Source organism: Thamnophis elegans, chromosome 12 (genome assembly GCF_009769535.1).
Source record: "Thamnophis elegans isolate rThaEle1 chromosome 12, rThaEle1.pri, whole genome shotgun sequence".
In the NCBI taxonomy this organism is placed as follows: Eukaryota; Metazoa; Chordata; class Lepidosauria; order Squamata; family Colubridae; genus Thamnophis; species Thamnophis elegans.
In genome coordinates, this window is record NC_045552.1 from 47743040 (window position 1) to 47765130 (window position 22091).

At 44.4% G+C, this 22091-nt stretch overlaps 2 protein-coding genes across 2 annotated transcripts; one reads left to right on the forward strand and one right to left on the reverse strand.

Moving 5' to 3' along the window:
- The first annotated feature begins 499 nt into the window (after window positions 1–499).
- GLA (galactosidase alpha) lies at window positions 500–15141 on the forward strand. Its single transcript, XM_032228120.1, has 7 exons — window positions 500–777; window positions 6651–6825; window positions 8748–8925; window positions 10340–10431; window positions 11271–11432; window positions 11767–11964; window positions 13599–15141. The coding sequence occupies exons 1-7, from the start codon at window positions 599–601 to the stop codon at window positions 13911–13913; spliced, it is 1299 nt and encodes a 432-aa protein (XP_032084011.1). The 5' UTR covers window positions 500–598; the 3' UTR covers window positions 13914–15141.
- Window positions 15142–15183: 42 nt separating this feature from the next.
- RPL36A (ribosomal protein L36a) lies at window positions 15184–20122 on the reverse strand. Its single transcript, XM_032228121.1, has 5 exons — window positions 20049–20122; window positions 18336–18441; window positions 17689–17756; window positions 16469–16591; window positions 15184–15251 (listed from the first exon to the last, which is right to left on the reverse strand). The coding sequence occupies exons 1-5, from the start codon at window positions 20049–20051 to the stop codon at window positions 15231–15233; spliced, it is 321 nt and encodes a 106-aa protein (XP_032084012.1). The 5' UTR covers window positions 20052–20122; the 3' UTR covers window positions 15184–15230.
- Between the last annotated feature and the right edge of the window lie 1969 nt (window positions 20123–22091).

Consider the following 22091-nt stretch of genomic DNA (forward strand, 5'->3'; position numbering starts at 1 on the left):
TCGGGAGGCAACTGGACTTTCTTGATCCTGAAGAATAGATAAACCTCCAAGTGGCCTCAACGACTCTCTAAAAGGTTGCAAATAGAATAGCTTTCTTGTCACTTTGAATGCACACTAACGAGCACACATTAAAAATGAAATTGCAAGGCACATAAATCCTTCCATTCAGTCAGAGCTGAAGAAGTGTCTTTGGATGAGAAGCGAAACGTCTTCAAAGGAAAAAAAAAACCCCCAGGAAGTCCAGTTGCCTCCTGGAAAAATAAATAAAAAGCGCCTTTGGAATTAAAGGCAAAGCGGACTGCAAGCTTGCAAAGGGTTAACCGCTGCCTTTTGCATCATCACGTGATCCGCGTCACGTGATCCAGCTTCCATCACAAGAGGGGAAAAAGTCACAAGTTGTTTTCCCCCCCCGCAAACTTCTTTTCCTCCTGCGGGAGACGATTGGCTGAGCCGGCCGGGGCCTTCGGATTGGCCCGAAGGGCAAGAGCAGGAGGCTGCAATTGGCTGCCAAGGAGGGAACGGAGAGCTGCGATTGGCCGAAACGGCCCGTTCGGAGAGCCCGACCGTGAATCGCTGGGAAGGAAGGGAAGAAGCCGGGATGGCCGGAGGGCGAAGCGAGCGGGCTGCTAGGCTGGCAGCGGCGGCACTCCTGGCGGCGATAGGCTTAGCCGCCGCGCTGGACAACGGGCTGGCTCGGACGCCGCCCATGGGCTGGCTGCATTGGGAGCGCTTCCTCTGCCAGACGGACTGCGAGCGGGAGCCCCGCGACTGCATCAGGTAGGCGGAGAGGAGGCTGAATGCGGATCCTTGGATTGGGACAAGCCCCCCTTCTTCCCTCCGTGGGGAAGGAACATGGGACTTGTAGTCCAGAAAGTGCTGGGGCTCCCTGTCCCCGAAAGCTGGAATTTGGGAACTTCTTCCTCTTTGGAGAGTCGGAGCGGAGTCTCCTCCCACTGGAGGTAGAATAGAATAGAACTAACAGTTGGAAGGGACCTTGGAGGTCATATAGTCCAACCCCCTGCTTAGGCAGGAAGCCCTACACCACTTAAGACAAATAGTTATTGAATCTCTTTTTTAAAACTTCCAGTGTTGGAGCATTTACAACTTCTGGAGGCAAGTTGTTCCACTGATTAATTGTTCCATCAGGAAATTTCTCCTTAGTTCTAAGTCGCTTCTCTCCTTGATTAGTTTCCACCCATTGCTTCTTGTTCTACCCTCAGGTGCTTTGGAGAATAGTTTGACTCCCTCTTCTTTGTGGCAACCCCTGAGATATTAGAACACTGCTATCATGTCTCCCCTAGTCCTTCTTTTCATTAAACTAGACATACCCAGTTCATGTAACTGTTCTTTGTATGTTTTAGCCTCCTGTCCCCTAATCATTTTTGTTGCTCTTCTCTGAACTCTTAAGGTCGCCTTGGAAAGGGTGGCAGCCAGCCAGCCAGCCCACTTTTGACTTCCCATCTCTGCCTTCCCAAACCCCAAGTCAGAGAAGCCACCCCAAAGCGTCCTGCTCTTTGCTGAACGTGGGATTAAAATGTGACACCATCAGCTCCTCTTTAAAAGCTTCTTATGAACTAATAGCAATAGCAGCACTTAAGATTTTATACACCACTTCATAGCCTCTCTCTAAGGAGCGTGTTCTAAGTCAGCATCTTGCTCCCCAACAATCTGGGCCCTCATTTTACTGACTTTGCAAGGATAGAAGGCTGAGTCAGCCAGTCCGGATGGAACTGCTGGCAGTCAGCAGAATGGGCTTGTCATGCTACATTCTAACCACAGCACCACCACATCTCAGTAGGAAGAAAAGGGGAAGTGAGCGAGGAAGGGAAAAAGAAGGAAGGAATGAAAGGGGGGGGGGAGAGAAGGAAGAGCAATAGGCCTTAGACTTATATACTGCTTTACAGCGCTCTCTAAGTCGTTTACAGAGTCAGCATATTGCCCTCCACAATCTGGGTCCTCATATTACTGACCTCAGAAGGACAGAAGGCTGAGTCTACCTGGAGCCTGGTGAGATTTGAACTGCCAAATGCTGGCAGTCAGCAGAAGTAGCCTGCTTACACAGCCATAGCGGATTACTGAGCCTTTTAAGCAAGGTCTTGCTTCTGCTTGATGCTCCTTTCCGAAAGTCCCAAATCACATTCCTTGTCTTCCTAATCCTGTGGTGGCAAATCTCTCTGTGGACACATGAACTGTCTCCCATCTCAGCTCCACCATGCATGCAGGTGAAGGAGATGCATGCCCCCCCCCCTGCCCCATTTTTGTTTTCAGGATGCTTGGGGGGGGCTGTTAGGCCCAAAATGGGGCTCAGGGGAGTATGGAATCCCCCACAGTCCAGTTTTGGTCCCTGGAGGCTGCAGGGAGGCCTGCTAGCCCCGAAACAGGATGCAGGGAGGGGTCATCACATGCATGGGGGGGAGCACAAAGGAAGCGCATTTTGCAGGGGGCAGGGCACATTGCATTATGGGCATGGCACACAATTTTTGCACACAAGGAGAAAATGGTTAGCCGCCACTGTCCTAATCTCTCCCTCAAACATTCTGGGCTGTGGCTTAATCAGCTAAGGAGGTTGCACAAGAGAAAGAATCAAGACCAAAGTGTATTTCAAGTGTAGCAGAATCTGCAATATCCATCTGTAGTCATGCCAGGATGGGCTGATGGCATCTTGCCTGCCAGATCTTCTTCAGCAAAGGGCCCCAGTGTGCTGTTCCCACAGGACACTGGTCCAACTGGTTTGCAGGGTGACTTCTCCACAGGCTCCCAATGCACGTTTCCTTTCCTGGGAACGTCAGTGCTCCAGCTCCTAGGATTTCTCTCTCGTGCCTCAGCAGTCTTCTCTTCCCTTCCAGCTCTTTCTCTCTTCCTCCTTTCCCCTTCTTTTCTCCAGGCAGTCTGACCCACTCTGTGGGCGGTGGGCCCCTTTTATACTGTTTTCCCTCCATTCTAGCTCCCATCTGATTGGTGGTCCAGTCTCGGACTCAACCGTTTTATTGGTCCTAACTGTGATCATTTCATTGGCTCCAAAATCCAGCAACAGACCAATCCCCATGCGGTTCTGTTTGTTTTTTTTACGCACCCTTTTCCCATTGGCTGAAAAGGATAGGTTTTCAAGCCCCAGAATTAATAAGAATTGAAATGAATGGGGTAGTCTCAATATTAGTTGATTTACGCCAGAATAAAGCACTGGTTGAATTCATATTATGCTAAGATATAAGGGACTCGTCTGAGCCTAGCCTTTGGGTTTGTGTGAACAGCGAGCGAAGTATGAATCATGGTTTCATAAACTGGGATTAAACAAACCAAATTTTAATGCAGTGTATAGGGATTTATCAGTAAGTAAGATCTTTATTACTGTCAAAGACCAGCAATATACATTTGTTTTTACACTATATTAAAAAATACTAACATTAAAATATGATTAAAAAGTATTGAGATTAAAAGTGGATAATAACATTATGGTCCAAAGATTGTTAAAGGTATGTCCAGATAATAGGTACAAGCTGGTATTATACTGTAGCCAATTTTTTTCTTATGGACATAGCAGCAGCACAGAACTTTGCCACTGCATACGTGGTAACCGGGTTAGCGTCCTGGAGGAGAAAGCCTAGATAAAAATTGTCTGCCCTCCCTGGCAATCTCTCTAATAAGGGGAGAATATGTGCAGACCTACAAGCTCTGTATAGCTCGCAGTGTAATAGTACATGTGAATTATCTTCCACTTCTCCTTTACCACATATACAAACGCGTTCGGCTATAGGTGTTCTCTTATACCTGCCCTGGAGGAGTGCTGAAGGAAGAATGTTAAATCTGGCTCTGAAGAAAGCTATTCTTTGTTTTGGAGAGATCAGGTCATTTAGATATCTTGCCGATTCCCACACACCCTGTTTGATTTTGTCCCTACTGTGGAGAGGCAACCTATTTAGTTCTTCTTGGAACTCCATGTCCCTCATTCTATTGATTACTACTTGCTTTGCTTGCTCAGAAATAATGGGTTCACAAAAAATGCTTAGTCATAAAACATGGCTTAAATATAGCAAAGACTGGTTCATGCATAAAATTAAGCTCCTAATAGGGAAACCTGGTATTATATCCTTTTTTCTGCAATTGCATTTGGCCTTCTTTGTAGAGCAAGAAGAAAAAGGTTCTCAGCACAAAACAATTGTTACATACAAGAAAACTAAATAAAAAGGTAAAGGTTCCCCTCGCACTTATGTGCTAGTCGTTTCCGACTCTAGGGGGCGGTGCTTGTCTCCGTTCCTAAGCCGAAGAGCCAGCACTGTCCGAAGACGTCTCCATGGTCATGTGGCCAGCATGACTAAACACCGAAGGCGCATGGAACGCTGTTACCTTCCCACCAAAGGTGGCTCCTATTTTTCTACTTGTATTTTTTATGTGCTTTCGAACTGCTAGGTTGGCAGAAGCTGGGACAAGTAACGGGAGCTCACTCTGTTATGCGGTGCTAGGGATTCGAACTGCCGACATTTCTGATCAACAAGCTCAGTGTCTTAGCCACTGAGCCACTGCATCCTATAGAAAACCAAATAGAAGCAAATTGACCGCAACCAACAAGAACCAGCATGTTCCTTTGGTGGCAGTTAACAAGTTTTCCCTCTAAAGGTTGCAGAACCTGCCACTAAGCAATTCATAATCTAGGAATATCTGTGACTCATTTCAGTGACTTGAGGTGAATGTCTCGTGATATGTTTTTTATATCAGGCTGTCAGTACACAGGGCCAATTACAGAACGGAAAGTCCTTTCCTCAAACAGCGTGGAATATGAATGTTTCTTGAGAAAAAAGTGCTCCGTCCATCCCAGTGATAAGCGTTAGTAGAAATGTTGGATTTTTAAAATGCTGGAATGCTATCACTGGAATTTTGGTCGTGTTTTCATCAACAAAACAGCACAGACATGATATTCTGTCATTTCTAGCTATTTTAATTTGGGCTGTGATTTTTCTTCAGAAGCAGAGAAAATTGTCTTACCGTAGATCAGTAATTCTTAAACTATTTGACCCAATTACTCCTTTTCCTGGTCTTTAATGCTATTACTTCCACAAAGAACCCACAGATAATTTAGCAATAGCACTTAGACTTATATGCCACTTCACAGTGCATTGCAGCTTTCTCTGTGTGGTTTACAGAGTCAGCCTCTTGCCCTCAGCAATCTGGACCCTCATTTTACCCCACCTTGGAAGGATAGAAGGCTCAGTCAACCTTGAACCTGTTGAAGATTTGAACTGCCGAACTGTAGCTAGCAGTCAGCTGAAGTAGCCTGTAGTACTGCACTCTAACCACTGTGCCACTACGACTCTCTATTACCCCCCAACATATTGTCAAATTACCCTCTCGTGTATTTATCCTCACTTGAATGGTTTAGAATTGTGTTTGGGAATTTCTGAATGGACTCTGTGTTACAGTCTTCCCAAGTGTTTTGTGGTAGAAAGGGCTCCTGCACCTCCTAATTGCTAAGCCCTTCTTGTGTGTATCCATCCACTTCTAGTTCACTCACCAAGCAGGTAGTCCTCAAATTGTGACCACATTTCAGCTCCAAATGATGTTGCCGAGTGAAACATGTTTTTAAAGTGGCCCCTTTTATGACTTTCCCTGTCGTAGTTGCTAAGAGAATCATTGCACTTGGGCGTAACCTGGTTGTTAACTGAATCTGGATCCCCTACTGACTTTGCTTGTCAGACGTTCGAGAAAGAGGATCACTTGCCCCCCCCCCAGGATACTGTGACCGTCATAAATATGAATCAGTCGCCAAGCATCTGGATTTTGATCATGTGACTACAGGCTAGATGCTGCAATGGTTGTATGTGTGGAAAACGGTCATAAGTCTTTTTTTCAGTGCTGTTGTAACTTTGAACAATCACTAAATGAACTGTTGTAAGTCAAGGACTACCTAACCAATTGCAATGTGAAAAACAGGCCAAACTTAGCCTTCAGCCCAGGAGGAGGAAGAGGTCTGCCCATAATTGCATGCAGAATATCCTAAGTTTTGGCTAAAACAGTGGCTCCCAATCTTTTGGGCACCAGCAACTGGAGAGAGATGTTTTTCCCGTGGACCGGAGGGAGCATGGTTTCACATGTTGCCTTCATCTCACAATGGGAGCTTTGCTTGTTTGTATGTCAGGGTAATAATGATTTAATAGCTGACCAGCTGCTATGATGATGTAATGCTGAGAATGAGTCTGCAAGGTTTTGGGGCTGATATCACTTTAAGAGCCTGTAATAAGAAGAGGACCTGTTGAAGCGTATCTCTCTCTCCATGTATGCTTCCATGCTGTAATTGCTGATTGTTTGTTGTCTAACTAAAGTACGTGTATGTATATATTCTTTGTAGATAAAACCACTATTTAAATACAAACCTCTGTTTATTGTATTTGCTCCTGGGTTGTCTCACATAGTCACACTGTGCGCAATATGACAGTGTGGCCTGGTTTCTGGCATGCGATGGCTCAGTGCCAGTTCAGAGACTGGGGTTTGGGAACCCTTGGTGTAGAACATTTGCTACCTTGGGTAGGAAGTGACAGCTTGTTGCTACGCAGAATAGACAATCTGAATCTTTCTAGGGAATGAATAACTGTTTTCTTTTTTTCAGTTTCTACTTCCTTATTCACCTCTGGCCTTTTGTCCTTTCTCTCTTCTCCCAGTGAGCAGCTCTTCATGCAGATGGCTGACCGGATGGCGTCAGAGGGATGGAAAGATGTTGGGTACCGTTTCCTGTGCATCGATGATTGTTGGATGGCTCCCACTCGGGATAAACAGGGACGGCTACAGGCAGACCCCAAACGCTTCCCCAGCGGGATTAAGAAACTCGCCGATTATGTGAGTGGCTGCTTGAGAATTTTTTGTCCTGGGAGCTTCTTCCAACTTGGGGTGGCTGGAAAATTCAGGAATGCTGGATTGATGGAAACCTCTGAAGATGTTAATTCAGTTTCTCTCTAGAGAAGGTGGGAGAGGTTTCCTAAACAAAACCCATTTATATTTTGCCTTCTATATTAATTTCTAACAGTAAACCCTAAATTGCTCTCCTAACTCATTGTCTCTACAATTCCATAAATATCATTCTGCTGGGTCAACTCAAAAAGACCTAACTTGGGGTGGAGTTTGACTCTCTGACGGCGATGAATTGTTTTTCTCAAATCTTGAAAAAATGGGACATCTGATTTGTTATCTGTCTTCGGCAACTGATATTTAAAGGTAGACTACAACTGTGAGTGGGTGGTTTTACTTGGGTATTTCCTCTAGTATGTGTTTATAATTTAAGTGCCGTATTTTTCAGAGTATAAGACACACTCCCCCCCAGTGGTGGGTTTCAAAAATTGTTCGAACCTACTCTGTGGGTGTGGCCTCCTTTGTGGGAGTGGCTTGCTGCCCATGTGACCGGATATGAAGATGCCGACGACACTTGTCAGAACCACCTTAAATTACCTCTCACACAGCACTGGCATGCATAAGAATAGGATGTAAACTTGTTTTTTAAAAGGCATCTTTGGTTTGCGTTAAAACAACTTCAATACACATAATGTTCTGATTGCACCACAAACGCAGTAGTCATCCTTACCTTTCACAGAGGAACTGAGTTTTATAAATATGAGCATGATAGTGTAGAATAATCATATCCAAGGACCAGTGGTGGGTTTCAAAAATTTTTGGAACCTTTTCTGTAGGTGTGGCCTGCTTTCTGGGTCCACTGGTGAAACCTCTTCTAACCGGTTCGGTAGATTTGACGAACCGGTTCTACCGAATAGGTGCGAACTGGTAGGAACCCACCTCTGCTCCCCCCCATCCAAAAGAGCGTGTGTCTTATACACCAAATGCAGCCAAAAACGGGAGGCACAGAGGAGGCGATGGTCTGTGGCAGTCCCTGCAGCCTGCAACAGCTGAGTGGGGGTATTCCAGCAGGCCGATCCACCTGCCAATCAGCTGCTCAGGCTGAATCAGGCTGCAATTATGCGCTGAAGCTGACCTGGCTGTTCGCTATTTGCTGCAAAGATGCGTCAGAGTTTGGAGCAGCAATCACATTCAGAAAGCACACACAAGTAACTGATTCAGCAGGATTCATTAACTTCTCTCTATATATAATATAACAATTAAATTTAAGTAAGTACATTAAGTAAATGTACAATACCAAAAGCAGCTTTTCCAATGTGGTAGTTCAACAGAGAAGTTTCACTTTCAGTTTTAGTGTCGGATATCAGCATAGCATGCAGCTTTAGTACAGAACAAGCCACGCCCAGGCTCCTTGCTGTCTCCTTCCTTGTTGCTCACACAGCAAATACTGTGTTTCCAAACAGCCCTCAACTCTCTCACACACTGACAGGATGCTAGCCAGAAGAATATCATGCTGGTAGGCAGAGGCAGATTTTTTTTTTCTTATTTTCCTCCCAAAAAACTAAGGTGTGTCTTATACTCTGGAGCATCTTATACACTGAAAAATATGGTAATCTCTGTCTCCAATCTGGACTTATGCTGAGTGATGGCATGATTTTTTGGTCTCCCACCCTCCCTCCCCCATTAAAAGCTACCTATCCAAAATGGGCCAGATGTTTTAGACTGGTACAGCTTTGCATTCTATACTTGCTGGGGGATTTTGAGTGTTGTAGGCCCACACATTGGAGAATTGCCAGGCTCTCAGAAATTTTAATTTGAGTATGTTTTATTTTTTGAGGAATGCTTAGGAAATACAACTTGCCTGCCCTTTTCTGATCTTGTCTTCGTTTTTCCCATTGGCCTCTGTGATTCAGGTCCATGCCAAAGGACTGAAGCTGGGCATTTATGCAGACATTGGGAACAGAACCTGTGCTGGCTTTCCCGGAAGCTACGGCCACTACGAACAGGATGCAGAGACCTTTGCCAGCTGGGAAGTGGATCTTCTGAAATTCGACGGGTGTGACTTTGGGACTCTGGAGGAGATGGCTGAAGGTGTGTTTGTTTCGTTCATGCAAGATGCTAAGCCATGGCTGGTTTTGCTGTGATCTCTTGAATAAGCCACAGCTGGAAGGATTCACTAAATCTATCAATCTGTTAAGATACAGCGTGTTGTGCCTTAAAATGACTTCTACCGTACTGCCTTAAAATGGCTTCTACTGTACAGCGCTGTGGAGTTGCCTTGGTAATGGCTTCACAGTACTCCACAAGAGGGCTCCCTCTGGTAAGGGGGAAAACCAACATTAGAAATTACGGCGACGTTCAAGGAAGGATGATTGGGATAAATAAATACCCAGGCAGCGCTGGGATATCAGCTGGTATCTCATAAAGCAGGGTTGTCTAACGTTGACAGCTTGTTGGCCAGGGAATTCTGGGAGTTGAAGTCCACAACTTTTAATGTTGCCAAGGTTGGAAACCCCTGTGATAAAATATAGCTGACAAGCCACTGTTGGCCTCTGTTTTGTTAGTTTATACGGAAAGCCCTATAAATATATGCCAGTACCATTCTAGGCTTTGGCTATTATTTGTGCTTTCCACTTGTCTGGCCCTAATGCCGTCTTAAATTGTCTGCCATTTTTTAATGAGAGCTTCTACTGCTCATTACTGTTGGTTTGGGAAGATCCGAGGAGTCCTGCTGTGAGAAGAGGGTCGGATTAGAAGATCTCCATGGTCCTTTCCAAGCCTATGATTCTGTGCCTAAATAAAGATGGTCCTTATCCAGCAGCTGCCTTGTTTAGCAAGCATTCAGCGCAGTGGTGGGATTCAAATAATTTAACAACCGGTTCTCTGCCCTAATGACTAGCTGGGTAGGTGGGGCTCGGTGGTCATGTGACTGGGTGGGCATGGCCAACTCAATGTCACTCACGTTGATGGGCGCTTCGCTTTAGCTGTTACAATGTAATAAGGGTTAACCAGAGAGGCAGTTTCTGTAAGCAGGGCAATAAAGATTAGGCTAGAAACAACACCAGAACGTTTCCTTCCTGCCTTCCTTACAGGATTAGCCCTGTAAAGTGGGGGAAAAAACAAAAGGCGATTTCTTCCAACAACCGGTTCTCTGAGCTGCTTAGAAAGTTAACAACCGGTTCTTCCTGAATAGGTGCAAACTGGCTGAATCCCACCACTGATTCAGAGTCACAACAATGAAACAGGAATTTTTGCAATTAAATCCCTGCATTTGTGACCATCGCAGGTCTGCAAGCGAAGGAAAGTTGAAGTAAGGTTGTAACTGCAGATGTGGTTTCTCTTAGCAACTGCTTCACTTAACGACTGAGTTGCCAATCTTAACTGTGGTCACTAAATGAGGACTGCCTGAAGTCAAGCTTGGCTGATGGGAGGCCTATCCTTTGTTGCGGATGTTGGAAAGGTCTGAAATATTTTGATGGTAGGGAGTGCTTCTTTTTCCTACCAGGTTATAAGAAAATGTCTTCGGCTTTGAATAGAACTGGCAGAAGTATTGTGTATTCCTGCGAATGGCCACTTTACCAGAGACCCTTTAAAAAGGTAATGGGGAGGATTCCCTTGAGCTCATTCTAAGAGAAAACATCTGGTAAAGAATACGTACCCTGTTCCCCTGAAAATAAGACCTCCCTGGATAATAAGCCCAATTGGGCTTTTGAGCACATGCGCCAAAATAAGCCCTCCCCTGAAAATAAAACCTCCCCCCAAATATTGCAATACAGCAGCAGATATGAGGTGACCATGCTTGCCTCCTCCTGCACCTCCAAAATAATAAGACCTCACCAAAACCAAGGCTTATTTCAGGGAGTCAAAAGAAAATAAGACCATCTTGTGTCAAGCAGAGATCTCAGTCTTAAAGCAGCTTCCTACAATTTCTCAACGTTTGTTCCCATTGCAGGATTTATTTCTGAGGTTTTCCCACTTGCAACCTGAATAAAAACTAGTCTGTTCCATTTTTTTTAATTTTTTTTACAATGGAGGGTGTCCAACTCGGTTCCACCACAAAACCGCGTTCGACGAAACCGCATAGCTGACGTCATCAACAGCGCGACAACAGCGCAGAGACAGAAGCACGCTGTAAACGCTGAACCTAAAATTAACCCCTAAACCTAAACCCCCTAAACCTAATCCTAATCCTAATCCTAAAGCTAACCCTAAAGCTAACCCTAAACCTAACCCTTACCTTAAGTTGAATCGGCTTGCTTTCAAAGCGCTATTTAAAGCGCCCTTCTTTCTCCGCGCTCGCTGTTGTCGCCCTGTTGACGTCAGCGATGCGGTTTAATCGGGCGCGGCTTAGTCGGTTTTGTTGTGCCACGGTCCAACTCCACGTTTAGGGCTAAAGGTGTGAAATGTATGCTTCTCTTTTGCCTCTTTCTCGGCAGGTCAACTATACAGAAATTAAGCAATACTGCAATTACTGGAGGAATTACGGTGACATCTCTGATGCCTGGAGCAGCATCAAGGAGATCTTAGACTGGACTTCTTCTAACCAGGACGTTCTGATCAACATAGCTGGGCCAGGTGGCTGGAATGACCCAGACATGGTAAAGAAATGTACCCTGATTGATCCCAGCCAGAGGTGGATTTCGGTCGCCATTACTACTGGGTAGTAAAAAAAAAAATGGAATTGGGACTTTGTGCCTTTTTGAGCATTTTAAGTTTCCCCACCCTTGGGTTTGGGATTTACAGTGTCAACTCCGTTTCCAAGAGATCTTCCCAACACCTGCCACTTGATTCTTGGAGCGGGATCTCCCGGGGGCTGAGTCAGGGTTTCTACAATCCTTTATGGACCTGGGGAAGGGGCCAGTCTTTTCAGTTCCTGCTCTCCAGCTGAATTTTGAGGCACGGAAGGCATCCATTGTGAACTTTTCTTTCCAGCTGGTGATTGGGAATTTTGGCCTGAGCTGGGACCAGCAAATAACACAGATGGCCTTCTGGGCTATTATGGCGGCTCCACTCCTGATGTCCAACGACCTGCGTGAGATTAGCACCAAGGCCAAGGCTCTCCTCCAGAACAAGGAAGTGATAGCCATCAACCAGGATCCCCTGGGCAAGCAGGGCTACCGAATCACCAAGGTAAGTCCATCCATGGAGACTCCGGCTGTAAAACGTCTTTATTGGCACTGTGCAAAGTATATTACCGTATAATTGTGATTTAAGGTACCTCGCAGTAGTGGGATTAAATTTTTTTTTACTACCGGTTCTGTGGGCGTGGCTTGGTAGGAATGGCAGGGGGAAGGTTACTGCAAAATCTCCTTTCCCTCCCGATCAGCTGGGACTCGGAAGGCAGAGAATAGATGGGGACGGGGCCAGTCAGAAGTGATATTTACTGGTTCTCCGAACTACTCAAAATGTCCACTACTGGTTCTCCAGAATTGGTTGGAACATGCTGAATATCACCTCTGGTACCTCCTTTCCCGTTTATCTGATTTTGAATACAACCAGCATTTTCATCCTTGAATAAACATACAAGTCTCTTGCATCCAATCTAGACAAAGCATGTTAAAATCTATGTTAAATTCTATTTTACACTTGCTGATAACCCAGCGTTGCTTGGATATTCATCCTAATCCTGTATTAGACAGGAAAAGGAATGAATTATATGTATATTGTCACACAAGACACACATCCCACTACCCCTGCCTGCAGCACATGCGAGCACGACCTCCCCTGTGACCCATTTTGGGCCTGGTAGGCTTCCCTGCAGTCTCCTGGAAGGCAAAATGCCCCACACACCCCGGTGCCCTGTTTTTAGCCTAAGCCTCCCTTAAGCCAAAATGGGCTGTGGTTGGGCTCGCGCAGCATCCCCATGGGCCTCGCCTGCCCCTCGTGGCCAAACTGAACAATGGCCATTGGGAGTTGCTTGCACATGCGCAGCGGAGCTGAGATGGTGCTGCATGCCAGGACACACACCCACACACACACACACACACCAAGGGGTGTTAGGGGTAAGTCCACGAGACTTAAAAGTTGCCAAGTTTATATATATATGCAATGCCACATGCAAATGGGAAATGATGCAAGCAATATATATATATATATATATATATATTGCTTGCATCATTTCCCATTTGCATGTGGCATTGCATAAATTGTAATCACCATGAATATTTAAGAATTTAATAGATCCAATCTCCCTCAAACACATTCCATTAGCTTTAGTATACTTGTATCTGGTGTAATAGTGTACACTGAAATACACTGCACCTGTTCACAAGGAATCAATACTAATTGGAAAGAGCAGTCTTGTGTGTATCCTTCGTGATGGTTAACTTTGAGAAGCAAGAAGGGTATGTTTCAATGCTTATTTATTTCACAGTCGGGTTATTAAACGAGGCCCTCTGCAACAGGATCAAATAGGCAGATTTGATTAACTAATTGCAGCCATTCTTGGTCCCTGTGTAGAGTGGTGCATTGGCCTAGAGATGGCGCTCTTGCCTCACAATCAAGAGGCTGAGTTCGATCCTAGGTAGAGGCAGATATTTCTCTCTCTGGGCACATTGAGAATGTATCTGCTGAACAAAACTCCGCATTGGCGACAGGAAGGGCATTTGGCCATTAAAACACTCTTGCTAGCTCCGCTCAGTTGCCCAGACTCCATCCTATGAGAGATTATTATGGGGTTGTTAAAAGATGATTCTTGGTCTCTGCGTAATCTGATTAAAGGTGCATTTACACCTCTTCTGACTGATGTTATTTATTCTCTCCAGGACAAAACCTTTGAGCTGTGGGAACGGCCGCTCTCCGAAGGAGCTTTTGCCGTAGCTGTAATAAACCGGCAGGAGATGGGTGGACCAAAGGCATATCTCCTCCCCACCATGATCATTGGGAATGGCTTAGCTTGTAATCCCAGTTGTTTGATCCAGCAAATTCTTCCTACCAGGAGAAACCTGGGGCTACACAACTGGGTTTCGTTTTTGAAGCTGGAGGTGAACCCAACTGGAACGGTGCTGCTGAAGATAGCGGTGAACACAAACACACTTTTTATTGGCAATGGGAAAAGCCACCCTAAAGATCTCTTATAATGTGACAGCATCCTCCCTTCTCAAATGCTACGAAGAGGATCTAAGGCAGGGCCTACAGAACCTCCTGAAGCAATCAAAGGAAAATTGCTTGTAGAGTCTTTGCTTCAAGAGACGGATTGTCAAAAAAATGCTTATATGGCCTTTCCGGGATTCTGAAGATTTTTAAGCCTCGAAAGGATGACATTATCTGTCTTTCTTCCTGGAGGCACAGCTGGAAAAAAAAGTTAGCTCACTTGACCGTGTTTGTCAAGTGGTTTTATACAAACACAACTGTTGTGTTACAATAGTAGCCCGTTTCTTTCTGAGGTGGACTTTGCCGGGATACAAAAAAGATGACCGTAATTGTATATACTTGCAGTTGCTTCTCAACAATCACTAGAGGAAAATAGAGATACAAAAGAATGCAATAGCTGTACGGGTAAATTGTGAAATAACCAAAGAAATTCTTAGAAGAGGATTTAAGTGCACTTTGCTACTCCTAAAATCCAACAGATTTTAGTTCTGATGTAGGCTCTGCACTTACATCGGAATGGCACTACTTAAGACTTTGACCTTGAGAATTCCAGCCTTAACGTCTGAACATGAATTTTGCAGTTCATTAAAATGTTTCCCCCTCCCCACCAAGATTTCCCACTCCATTGTTTCAATAAATCTTTTCTGCCTACACTGATGCTAGCTTTGTCCAAGGCAGCCACTGATTGGAGGGCCCAGATTATGATCAAATCAGCGAAACTGTCACGTTTATTCCAGTTACTGTTCCTTCTTGAAGGAGAACGACCAAAGGATCTAATCAACTACTTTGAGCCAGTTTGCGGAAGGAGAATAAAATATCAAAGTTTTGTGAATGTTTCTTCAAACAGAAAATGGCTTCCATCGTGTTCTTTGAATAAATACGCACATTAAAAATTGTAATTAATGTCTTGGAGGGGAGGATTGTGGAACCGTTTTACTTCTTGAATGTTGAACGTAATATATTTTGAGTAGACTTTTAATACGCTTTCGAATATAATGTGCCAAATAATAGTTAAAACAAGAAATGTGCAGAATTAGAATGTGTTGAATTGGAATTGTAGAAACTTACCAAAAGGCAGGAGACAATTGAAAAAGCTCACTTATTTTCCCAAACCAGGGGCAGTTTCTTCAGGTAATCACATCCTTTATTTGGTTACCAATGTGCGCTTTGTGGCAAGAACAGTCTTCATAACAGACGAACTCTTAAAAGGGGGGGGGGGAATCTCCCAATAACGAACAGCAAAGAAAGTACAAGGAATCATTGTGTTCTGACAGAATTTTAATGGGTTCCATACCAAAGAATATCTAGAACTGGATGACCTGGCCCTGTGGAAAGAAAAATAAGACACTGACTAAGCATCTGCTCTAGGCACAGATGAAAAAACATTTCGTTTGATGAATTTTCAATTTTGAAAAGAATCCCCGTCTTAGAAAACTGAAAATATGCCTAGACTTCGATTAAAAATCTATGAAGTCAGAATCTTGGGACACGGAAGGCCCTAGATAACATTTTCTAACCTGGTTCTCCCTCATTTTTTCCAAATGTGAAAAAAACAACAAAAGGTATAACTTCAAACGTTTATCCTGATAAAAGAAAACTAGTAGATTTACCACATTTCTATATATTCCTTGCTCAAATGCTTTCCATTTATCCTTTGTATTCCACCCAATTCAGTGGCTAATCTGGTATTCCACATGAAAGCTACTATCTCCAGAACAGCTAAGCACATATTCATCCAAGTAGACCAGTTTTGTTTCGTAACATTAAAGCAGGGGTATCAAATGCTTGTCACGATGGTGTAACATGACATATCGCGACTTTCCCCCCATTGCTAAACCGGGTATGGCCAGCACATGAGGAATCCGGCCCGTGGGCCGTGAATTTGATAGCCCTGCACTAAATAAACGGATCAACCACTGCCCAGAATATTACTCAAACGACCTGCCAGCAGAGCTGGTGGCAGACTCAGAAAGTGAGGAGGTTGGGGAGGAACATGGGCCGGTCCTGGAATCTGGGGAAGGCTCTGATGAGGGCTCTGTGTCGGAGGCAGAGACGGGGCCAGGGCTGTCCGACAGTTATCAGCTGCCTTTGGAGTCGGATATTAGTGGGGCAGAAGAACAGCTGGAGTCTCTTCCCACTGTGCGCATGCGCAGAGCTGCCAGAAGAAGAGAACAGCTAAGGAACAAGGGCTGACTCAGGAGTAAAGGCACAGGTGGATGGTGAATGGCCCCTCCCACAGGGAAAAGAGAGGAGCGAAAGGGCAGTGGAGTTTGCAGGAGACAATTGGTTCAATTCCTTAGGGTGAAGATTTGTTCCTGACTTCTTGTCAAGTATTGTCTGCTACAGAGTGGCATTTGGAAGTTATCAGCCTGGCAGCTCTCCAAGCCCCATAAAGGTCTGTAGTTGTGAAATCTCATGAAAGACTGTTGGCTGGGACATTGATGGAGAGGAATTCCCTTTAACTTAAATGAAAGGGTTTTTTTAATGGGGATGAGGAGTCTACTTCATGCTCTTGGGAAACCTAGATGAGAAGAAACGGTACCTTTCTCTTCTTGTCTCCTCCTAGCTCGAAGTGCTTGCACCTCTTAATGGCCAGCATCCTCTTGGACCGACAGTTCGGCTCCACGCACTCCAGTCTCAGCACAATCTTCTTTGTGGTCTTTGCCTGCAAGCAGGAAGGAGGTGGTGTCATACATCCTCAAGGCCGGATCATTTCAGAAACTTCTACCCTTCTCAGTTTTCTCCGTCTGCTGCGAGCTTCGCCTGGTAAACTTGGGTTTGTAGAAAGCTTTTTTAAAAAACTTTCTTGACTTGGGGCCTATTCATTAATGTCACACTCCCAACAAGGTAGACCAGATAAAATACATCAATGCCATAAAAGGGAGGGCTGTTTTTATTGCAATAGCTACAGTAAGCGAATCTAGCAAGTCTGAATGTGCTTCTATTCTTCATTTTATCTTCGTATCAACTACGGAGGGCCTTGTCTTGAGACCTGTTATTTTCTTGGCCTGGGCTCAAGAAAATTGCCTGGGAGTTGAAGTCCACAAGTCTTAAAGTTGCCAAGTTTGGGAACCACTGCTCTACAGCTTGTTAGCATCCTAACGTAGAAATTTTGGATCTTCCGTTGTTATAGAAACGGCTGGTTTCTATTATTATGAAAAAGTAAAAAATTGAGAGTAGATCTTAATGCCTTATTTTACTGCACCAAAGGAGTCAGAAGTTAATCCCTTTCCCTCCCCCCTTGCTTTCCCCCACTATCCACTTCCCTTTTTCCTTTCCTAATTTCCCTAAAATTTGCTTTTGCATAAAGGTTCCCCTTGCACGTATGTGCTAGTTGTTCCCGACTCTAGGGGGGAGAGTCTAGGGGGCGGTGCTCATCTCCATTTCAAAGCCGAAGAGCCAGAGCTGTCTGAAGACGTCTCTGGAGTCATGTGGCCGGCATGACTCAATGCCGAAGGCGCATGGGACGCTGTTACCTTCTCACCAAAGGTGGTTCCTATTTTTCTACTTGCATTTTTTACGTGCTTTCAATCTACTGATTGGCAGAAGCTAGGACAAGTAACTCACTCCGTTTTGTGGTACTAGGTTTTCGAACTGCTAACCTTTCTAATTGACAAGCTCAGCATCTTAGCCACTGAGCCACCGCGTCCCTATTACTTTTGCATGTCATGTTATAAATTAATAAAACTATTTTTTAAAATTGTATATCTTCCAACATTAATGCTTCAAATAAGATTGAACAGACCTCCAAGTGTAGCTTACCTTCTTGCGAAAGATGGGCTTTGTCTGACCTCCATATCCACTGCGCTTACGGTCGTATCTCCGTTTTCCTAAAAGAAAGTTTCAGATAAAATCACGGTGTTGTTTCTTCTCAACTGCAAACCTCACGAGTGAAAAAGCACGACCAATTACATCAATCGAATCATCTTTATTTACAAAGTTTTTTATACCATGGCTCTTGAAAGTTAGAAATTTATATGGCTACTATTCTTTATGGAGAGTTTCAGTGCTTCCTTTCCGCCCTAATGCTTTTCAGAACGCCCAATCGCAGGTTTTTCCCCTCCCCGCCCCCTATTTTTGAGGCTTTTTGTTCTTGATATGCACAAGAAATTTAAACATTTGTGAAAATCGTGACGTCTGGTTTGGATGGAAATAAATTGAGAGGGTGGGCCTTTTCTCCTCTTAATAGAGAAGAAACAAAGGCTTTTTTAGAAAGTGTATATATTTAGATATATATATATATTTAGAAACTGATGCAAACGGCAATTGTGCCTAAGAATAAATCAAAGAGTGGAAAGGAAAGAAGGGCCCCTTGCTTTTATCATTAAAAGAAATCAGGAAGTGAAACGCAGTGCTTTAATGCATGGAGGGCTAATTACAGAGACAAGGATGCGCCAAACACAACTTACCTTGCGCATACAAAGACTCTTTACCCTTCTTGTATTGGGTGACTTTGTGGGGCTGATGCTTGCCACATTTCTTGCAGTAAGTCCTGCGGGTTTTCGGGACATTCACCTGTCAAGGAATCAGTTTTACACCAATTAATAGAATTCTGCATTCCCCATGTAGGGAAAAACATGCAAATATTCCAGGTAGAATTCTCCAACACTGCTATCTTTCCCAATATGAAACAGAATGACAGAGTTGGAAGGGATCTTCGAGGTCTTCTAGTCCAACCCCCTGCTTAGGTAGGAAACCCTACACCACTTCAGACAAATATGAACTTCAACTCCAGAACTATGGCCTGCTAGTATGCTTGGAAGTTTTAGAAAGCACCCAAGCAAGGAAAAGCTTTTGGCTCATCAGAAACAGGGTTTATTTTATTAGATTTTTTAAAAATTCCGCATGTATTAATTTACTCAAGGCCCTGAAGGAGACACCGACTTTCTTAGAAGGCCTTTCCTACAGCAAGCAGAACCAAAAACTACCAATCTCACTTTTACTTTAGCATTTGTTGCAAACTCTGCCTTTGGCACCAGTTGTATGATTAACTATTGTTAATTGCAACTGTCAAACTGGATTAGTTTCCAAAAATAATCTGGATTAGCTCCCATTGCTATAGAACTTCATTCTTTTACCAGTTCAAAAGAAACAGGGAAACATTTTGCATTTTGAAGCACTTTAGGAACAAGGTTGATCATCTCAGCACCTTGTAAGAATAATATTAGCCATTAAACATTTTGGACCAAGACTCATATTTCTGGATTGTACCCTTCCTGACAATTTCCCTGACAATGAAAGCCTGGTATTCACCCCAGCAGGGAGAAAGTTACTTCTAACCCAATTCGTTGATTTCTACTATTCAAATAAACACGCCCCCCCCCAAAAGGGGATTATTTCAGTTTTTCTGCTGCAGAATATCTCAAGTTTCCATAGCTGATTTGCTTTGACCAAAGCTCCATTTCTCACTATTTCACTGCACTGCAAAATGACCCACAATCCAGACTCATTTCTGGCTTTGATCTGGACGGGCAATTCACTGATTCTTTCAGAGATCCCTGAGGATCTTTTGATCTCTAATTCACAAGAAACAGGGTTGGAAAAGCCAACGCTGGCCCATGAAAAACATTCAAAAATCCACACAATGGATTGTTAGAGCGCATAATCAGGCTTGGGGAATCAAGACGCTAAAACTTAACAATCTAAGACAGGAGTCCCCAACCTTGGCAACATTAAGCCTGGAGGACTTCAACTCCCAGAATGTCCCAGCCCTGGCGAACTCTGGGAGTTGAAGTCCGTCAGGCTTAAAGCTGCGAAAGTTGAAGACCCCTGATTTAAGATGCACAACAGAGGAAAACGAGACCGAGAGGGAGAAGGAAAAATGACATTCCGGAATCGGTTCTTTAAGTATCACGGAGTCCTTTTGAGCGATCTGATTGGCTACTGCACTGGGAACTAGGCCTAAGCGAAGGCAATGCGGTTAGTAGTTAGGAGAACCATGTCCTTTATTCCTTCCATATTTCGCTCCGGCTTTACCGAATATAAAACCACGTTCCTTTTTCCTCGCGGCCCACGAGAGCCCCACGGCCACGTTATTCGGTCTTGGCCGCCTCCCTGAGCCCCGCTCCGAGGCCCCAACCCTCAGCCCCGGCGGCGGATGGAACCGGATTCGGTTAACTCACCATCTTGCCAACGTTAGCGGCGCCCAGAGAAAGAGCCTCTCGCCGGAAGCGGAAATAAAGACCATAGAGCAGAGAAAAAAGGAAGGAAGCTTGGAGGATAGAGCGCCATACCCATCCCACAGAGTGTGGAAGAAATAAGGAAACCTCGGCTGCCCCCTGCCGGAAAAGGCAGGAAGTGGTGGTGTACAAGAGTAAATACGGCAATAATAATAATAATTCCTTTTTTCGTCGTTTCGTAAAAGCGTGGTCAATGATTTAGGTTCAAAATCACTCAAATGACCAGAGGAGGAACCGTGTTTAAATGCCAGAGAAGCAAAAAAAGCAGAAGGGAGGAGGGGTGGGTAGAGATTTTTCTCTGGAAGAGAAAACAGAACCAAAATATGTCATCGCTTCTTTGGAGTGAAATTCGCGAAAAGGGGAAGCCTGGGTGGCCTTTGCAACCTTAGGACTTTTTTCTTTGCAGATTTCATCCCAGTTGAGGCCAGGCTTGCGAGGGCTTGCGTCTCTCCACATGCACAGAACAAGCCAGATGGTCGCTGGTTTATTTTTGGCTTAGTCTGTGGTTTGAAATCAATCAGTCGTGACTTGTAGTTCTTGATTGAACAAACCGGGGGCCAAGCCAGATGTCAGAAGAATCCAGCTTACCAAAGTCAACGATCTCGACAAGAGACCTCGTAGAATTAGACCAGTTTGGGGAAAAAACACGTTTTAATGTTGATCATTGCAAAAAGAGGAGACAGGCGGTGGCTAAAATCAATGCTAACAGATGCAGTAAATGCAATTTGTACGTGGTCAGAGACACTTACGGTGCAAGATCATTATAACTAGATTTTGACAACTAACATTAAACTCCCAGTTCAAGCTGCAAAAGGAATCTCCTCTATGGATTGGCTTTGTACCGCACACGAAACCATTTATAAAACATATGAAGAATGATTGCTGGAATTGGGTATGTCTAGTTTAATGAAAAGAAAGACTAGGGGAGACATGATAGCAGTGTTCTGATATCTCAGGGGTTGCCACCAAGAAGAGGGAGTCAGGCTATTCTCCAAGGCACCAGAGGGTAGGACAAGAAGCAATGGGTGGAAACTAATCAAGCAGAGAAGCAACTTAGAACTGAGGAGAAATTTCCTGACGGAACAATTAATCAGTGGAACAACTTGCCTCCAGAAGTTGTAAATGCTCCAATACTGGAAGTTTTAAAGAAGATGTTGAAGAACCATTTGTCCGAAGTGGTGTAGGGTTTCCTGCCTAAGTAGGAGGTTGGACTAGAAGACCTCCAAGGTCCCTTCCAACTCTGTTATTCTGTTCTGTTCTGTTCTATTCTATTATTATTGTATAACCCCTGGTTTACTGAATAAGCTTCATTTCGCTGGGTTATAGGAGCCATACATTTCAGGGTATGGAGTGTATGAATTGAAACCACGCAGAACACAGCTAAACCCAAACCGAGCTAGCAGTGATGATATTCCTTAGTTGGATCAGGAAACATCTGCAAGGAAACCCCCAAGCTCAGAGTCGCCAAGGACCCTGGATTTCAACATTGAGCTACAAATATTCTTCTTTATTAGCGTCTAATAAATTCTTTCCCCCTTTTCAGCTAAACTCCTCATGCCAACCATCGCTATTTAGCTGTCTCTTTCTGCTTTGCTGTGCTGCCACCTATTATTCCACGAAGGACCAAAGGCAAAGTACCAAGATTTCGAATTTCCACAGGACGTTTCCAATTCAACGGTTGGAAGAAGAATACTATATGCAACCCAACAACAAGGCTTTTGTGGGTCTCTTTTGGTCTCCACGGCTGGCTTCCACCTTCTATCCAGTTGTCCAGCTGCCTTTTCCAGCCTTTCCACACCTGGAGATGATTTCATTGCCTTTGGAGGTGGGGGGGCAGAGACTAGAGATCCCTCCCTCCCCCCCAGAACTAAAAAAAATATAGCTTGACTTGCACCCATGTGGCTTCTCGGTGAGAGGAAACAGAGAGAGCTTGGTCAGAAACTAAGAAAAGAGGAACTGAAAGGGTGGGGTTAGGGCAGATAAGAG

Coding starts and splice junctions, on each gene's coding strand:
- RPL36A (XM_032228121.1), bottom strand. Junction 16,592..17,688: donor AGCCCATCTTTCGCAAGAAG/GTAAGCTACACT, acceptor TCCTGCTTGCAG/GCAAAGACCACAAAGAAGAT. Junction 15,252..16,468: donor GAGGAGACAAGAAGAGAAAG/GTACCGTTTCTT, acceptor TTCTTTCCACAG/GGCCAGGTCATCCAGTTCTA.
- GLA (XM_032228120.1), top strand. CDS start 599: ATGGCCGGAGGGCGAAGCGAGCGGGCTGCTAGGCTGGCAGCGGCGGCA. Junction 8,926..10,339: donor TCTGGAGGAGATGGCTGAAG/GTGTGTTTGTTT, acceptor TTTTCCTACCAG/GTTATAAGAAAATGTCTTCG. Junction 11,433..11,766: donor GCTGGAATGACCCAGACATG/GTAAAGAAATGT, acceptor TTTTCTTTCCAG/CTGGTGATTGGGAATTTTGG.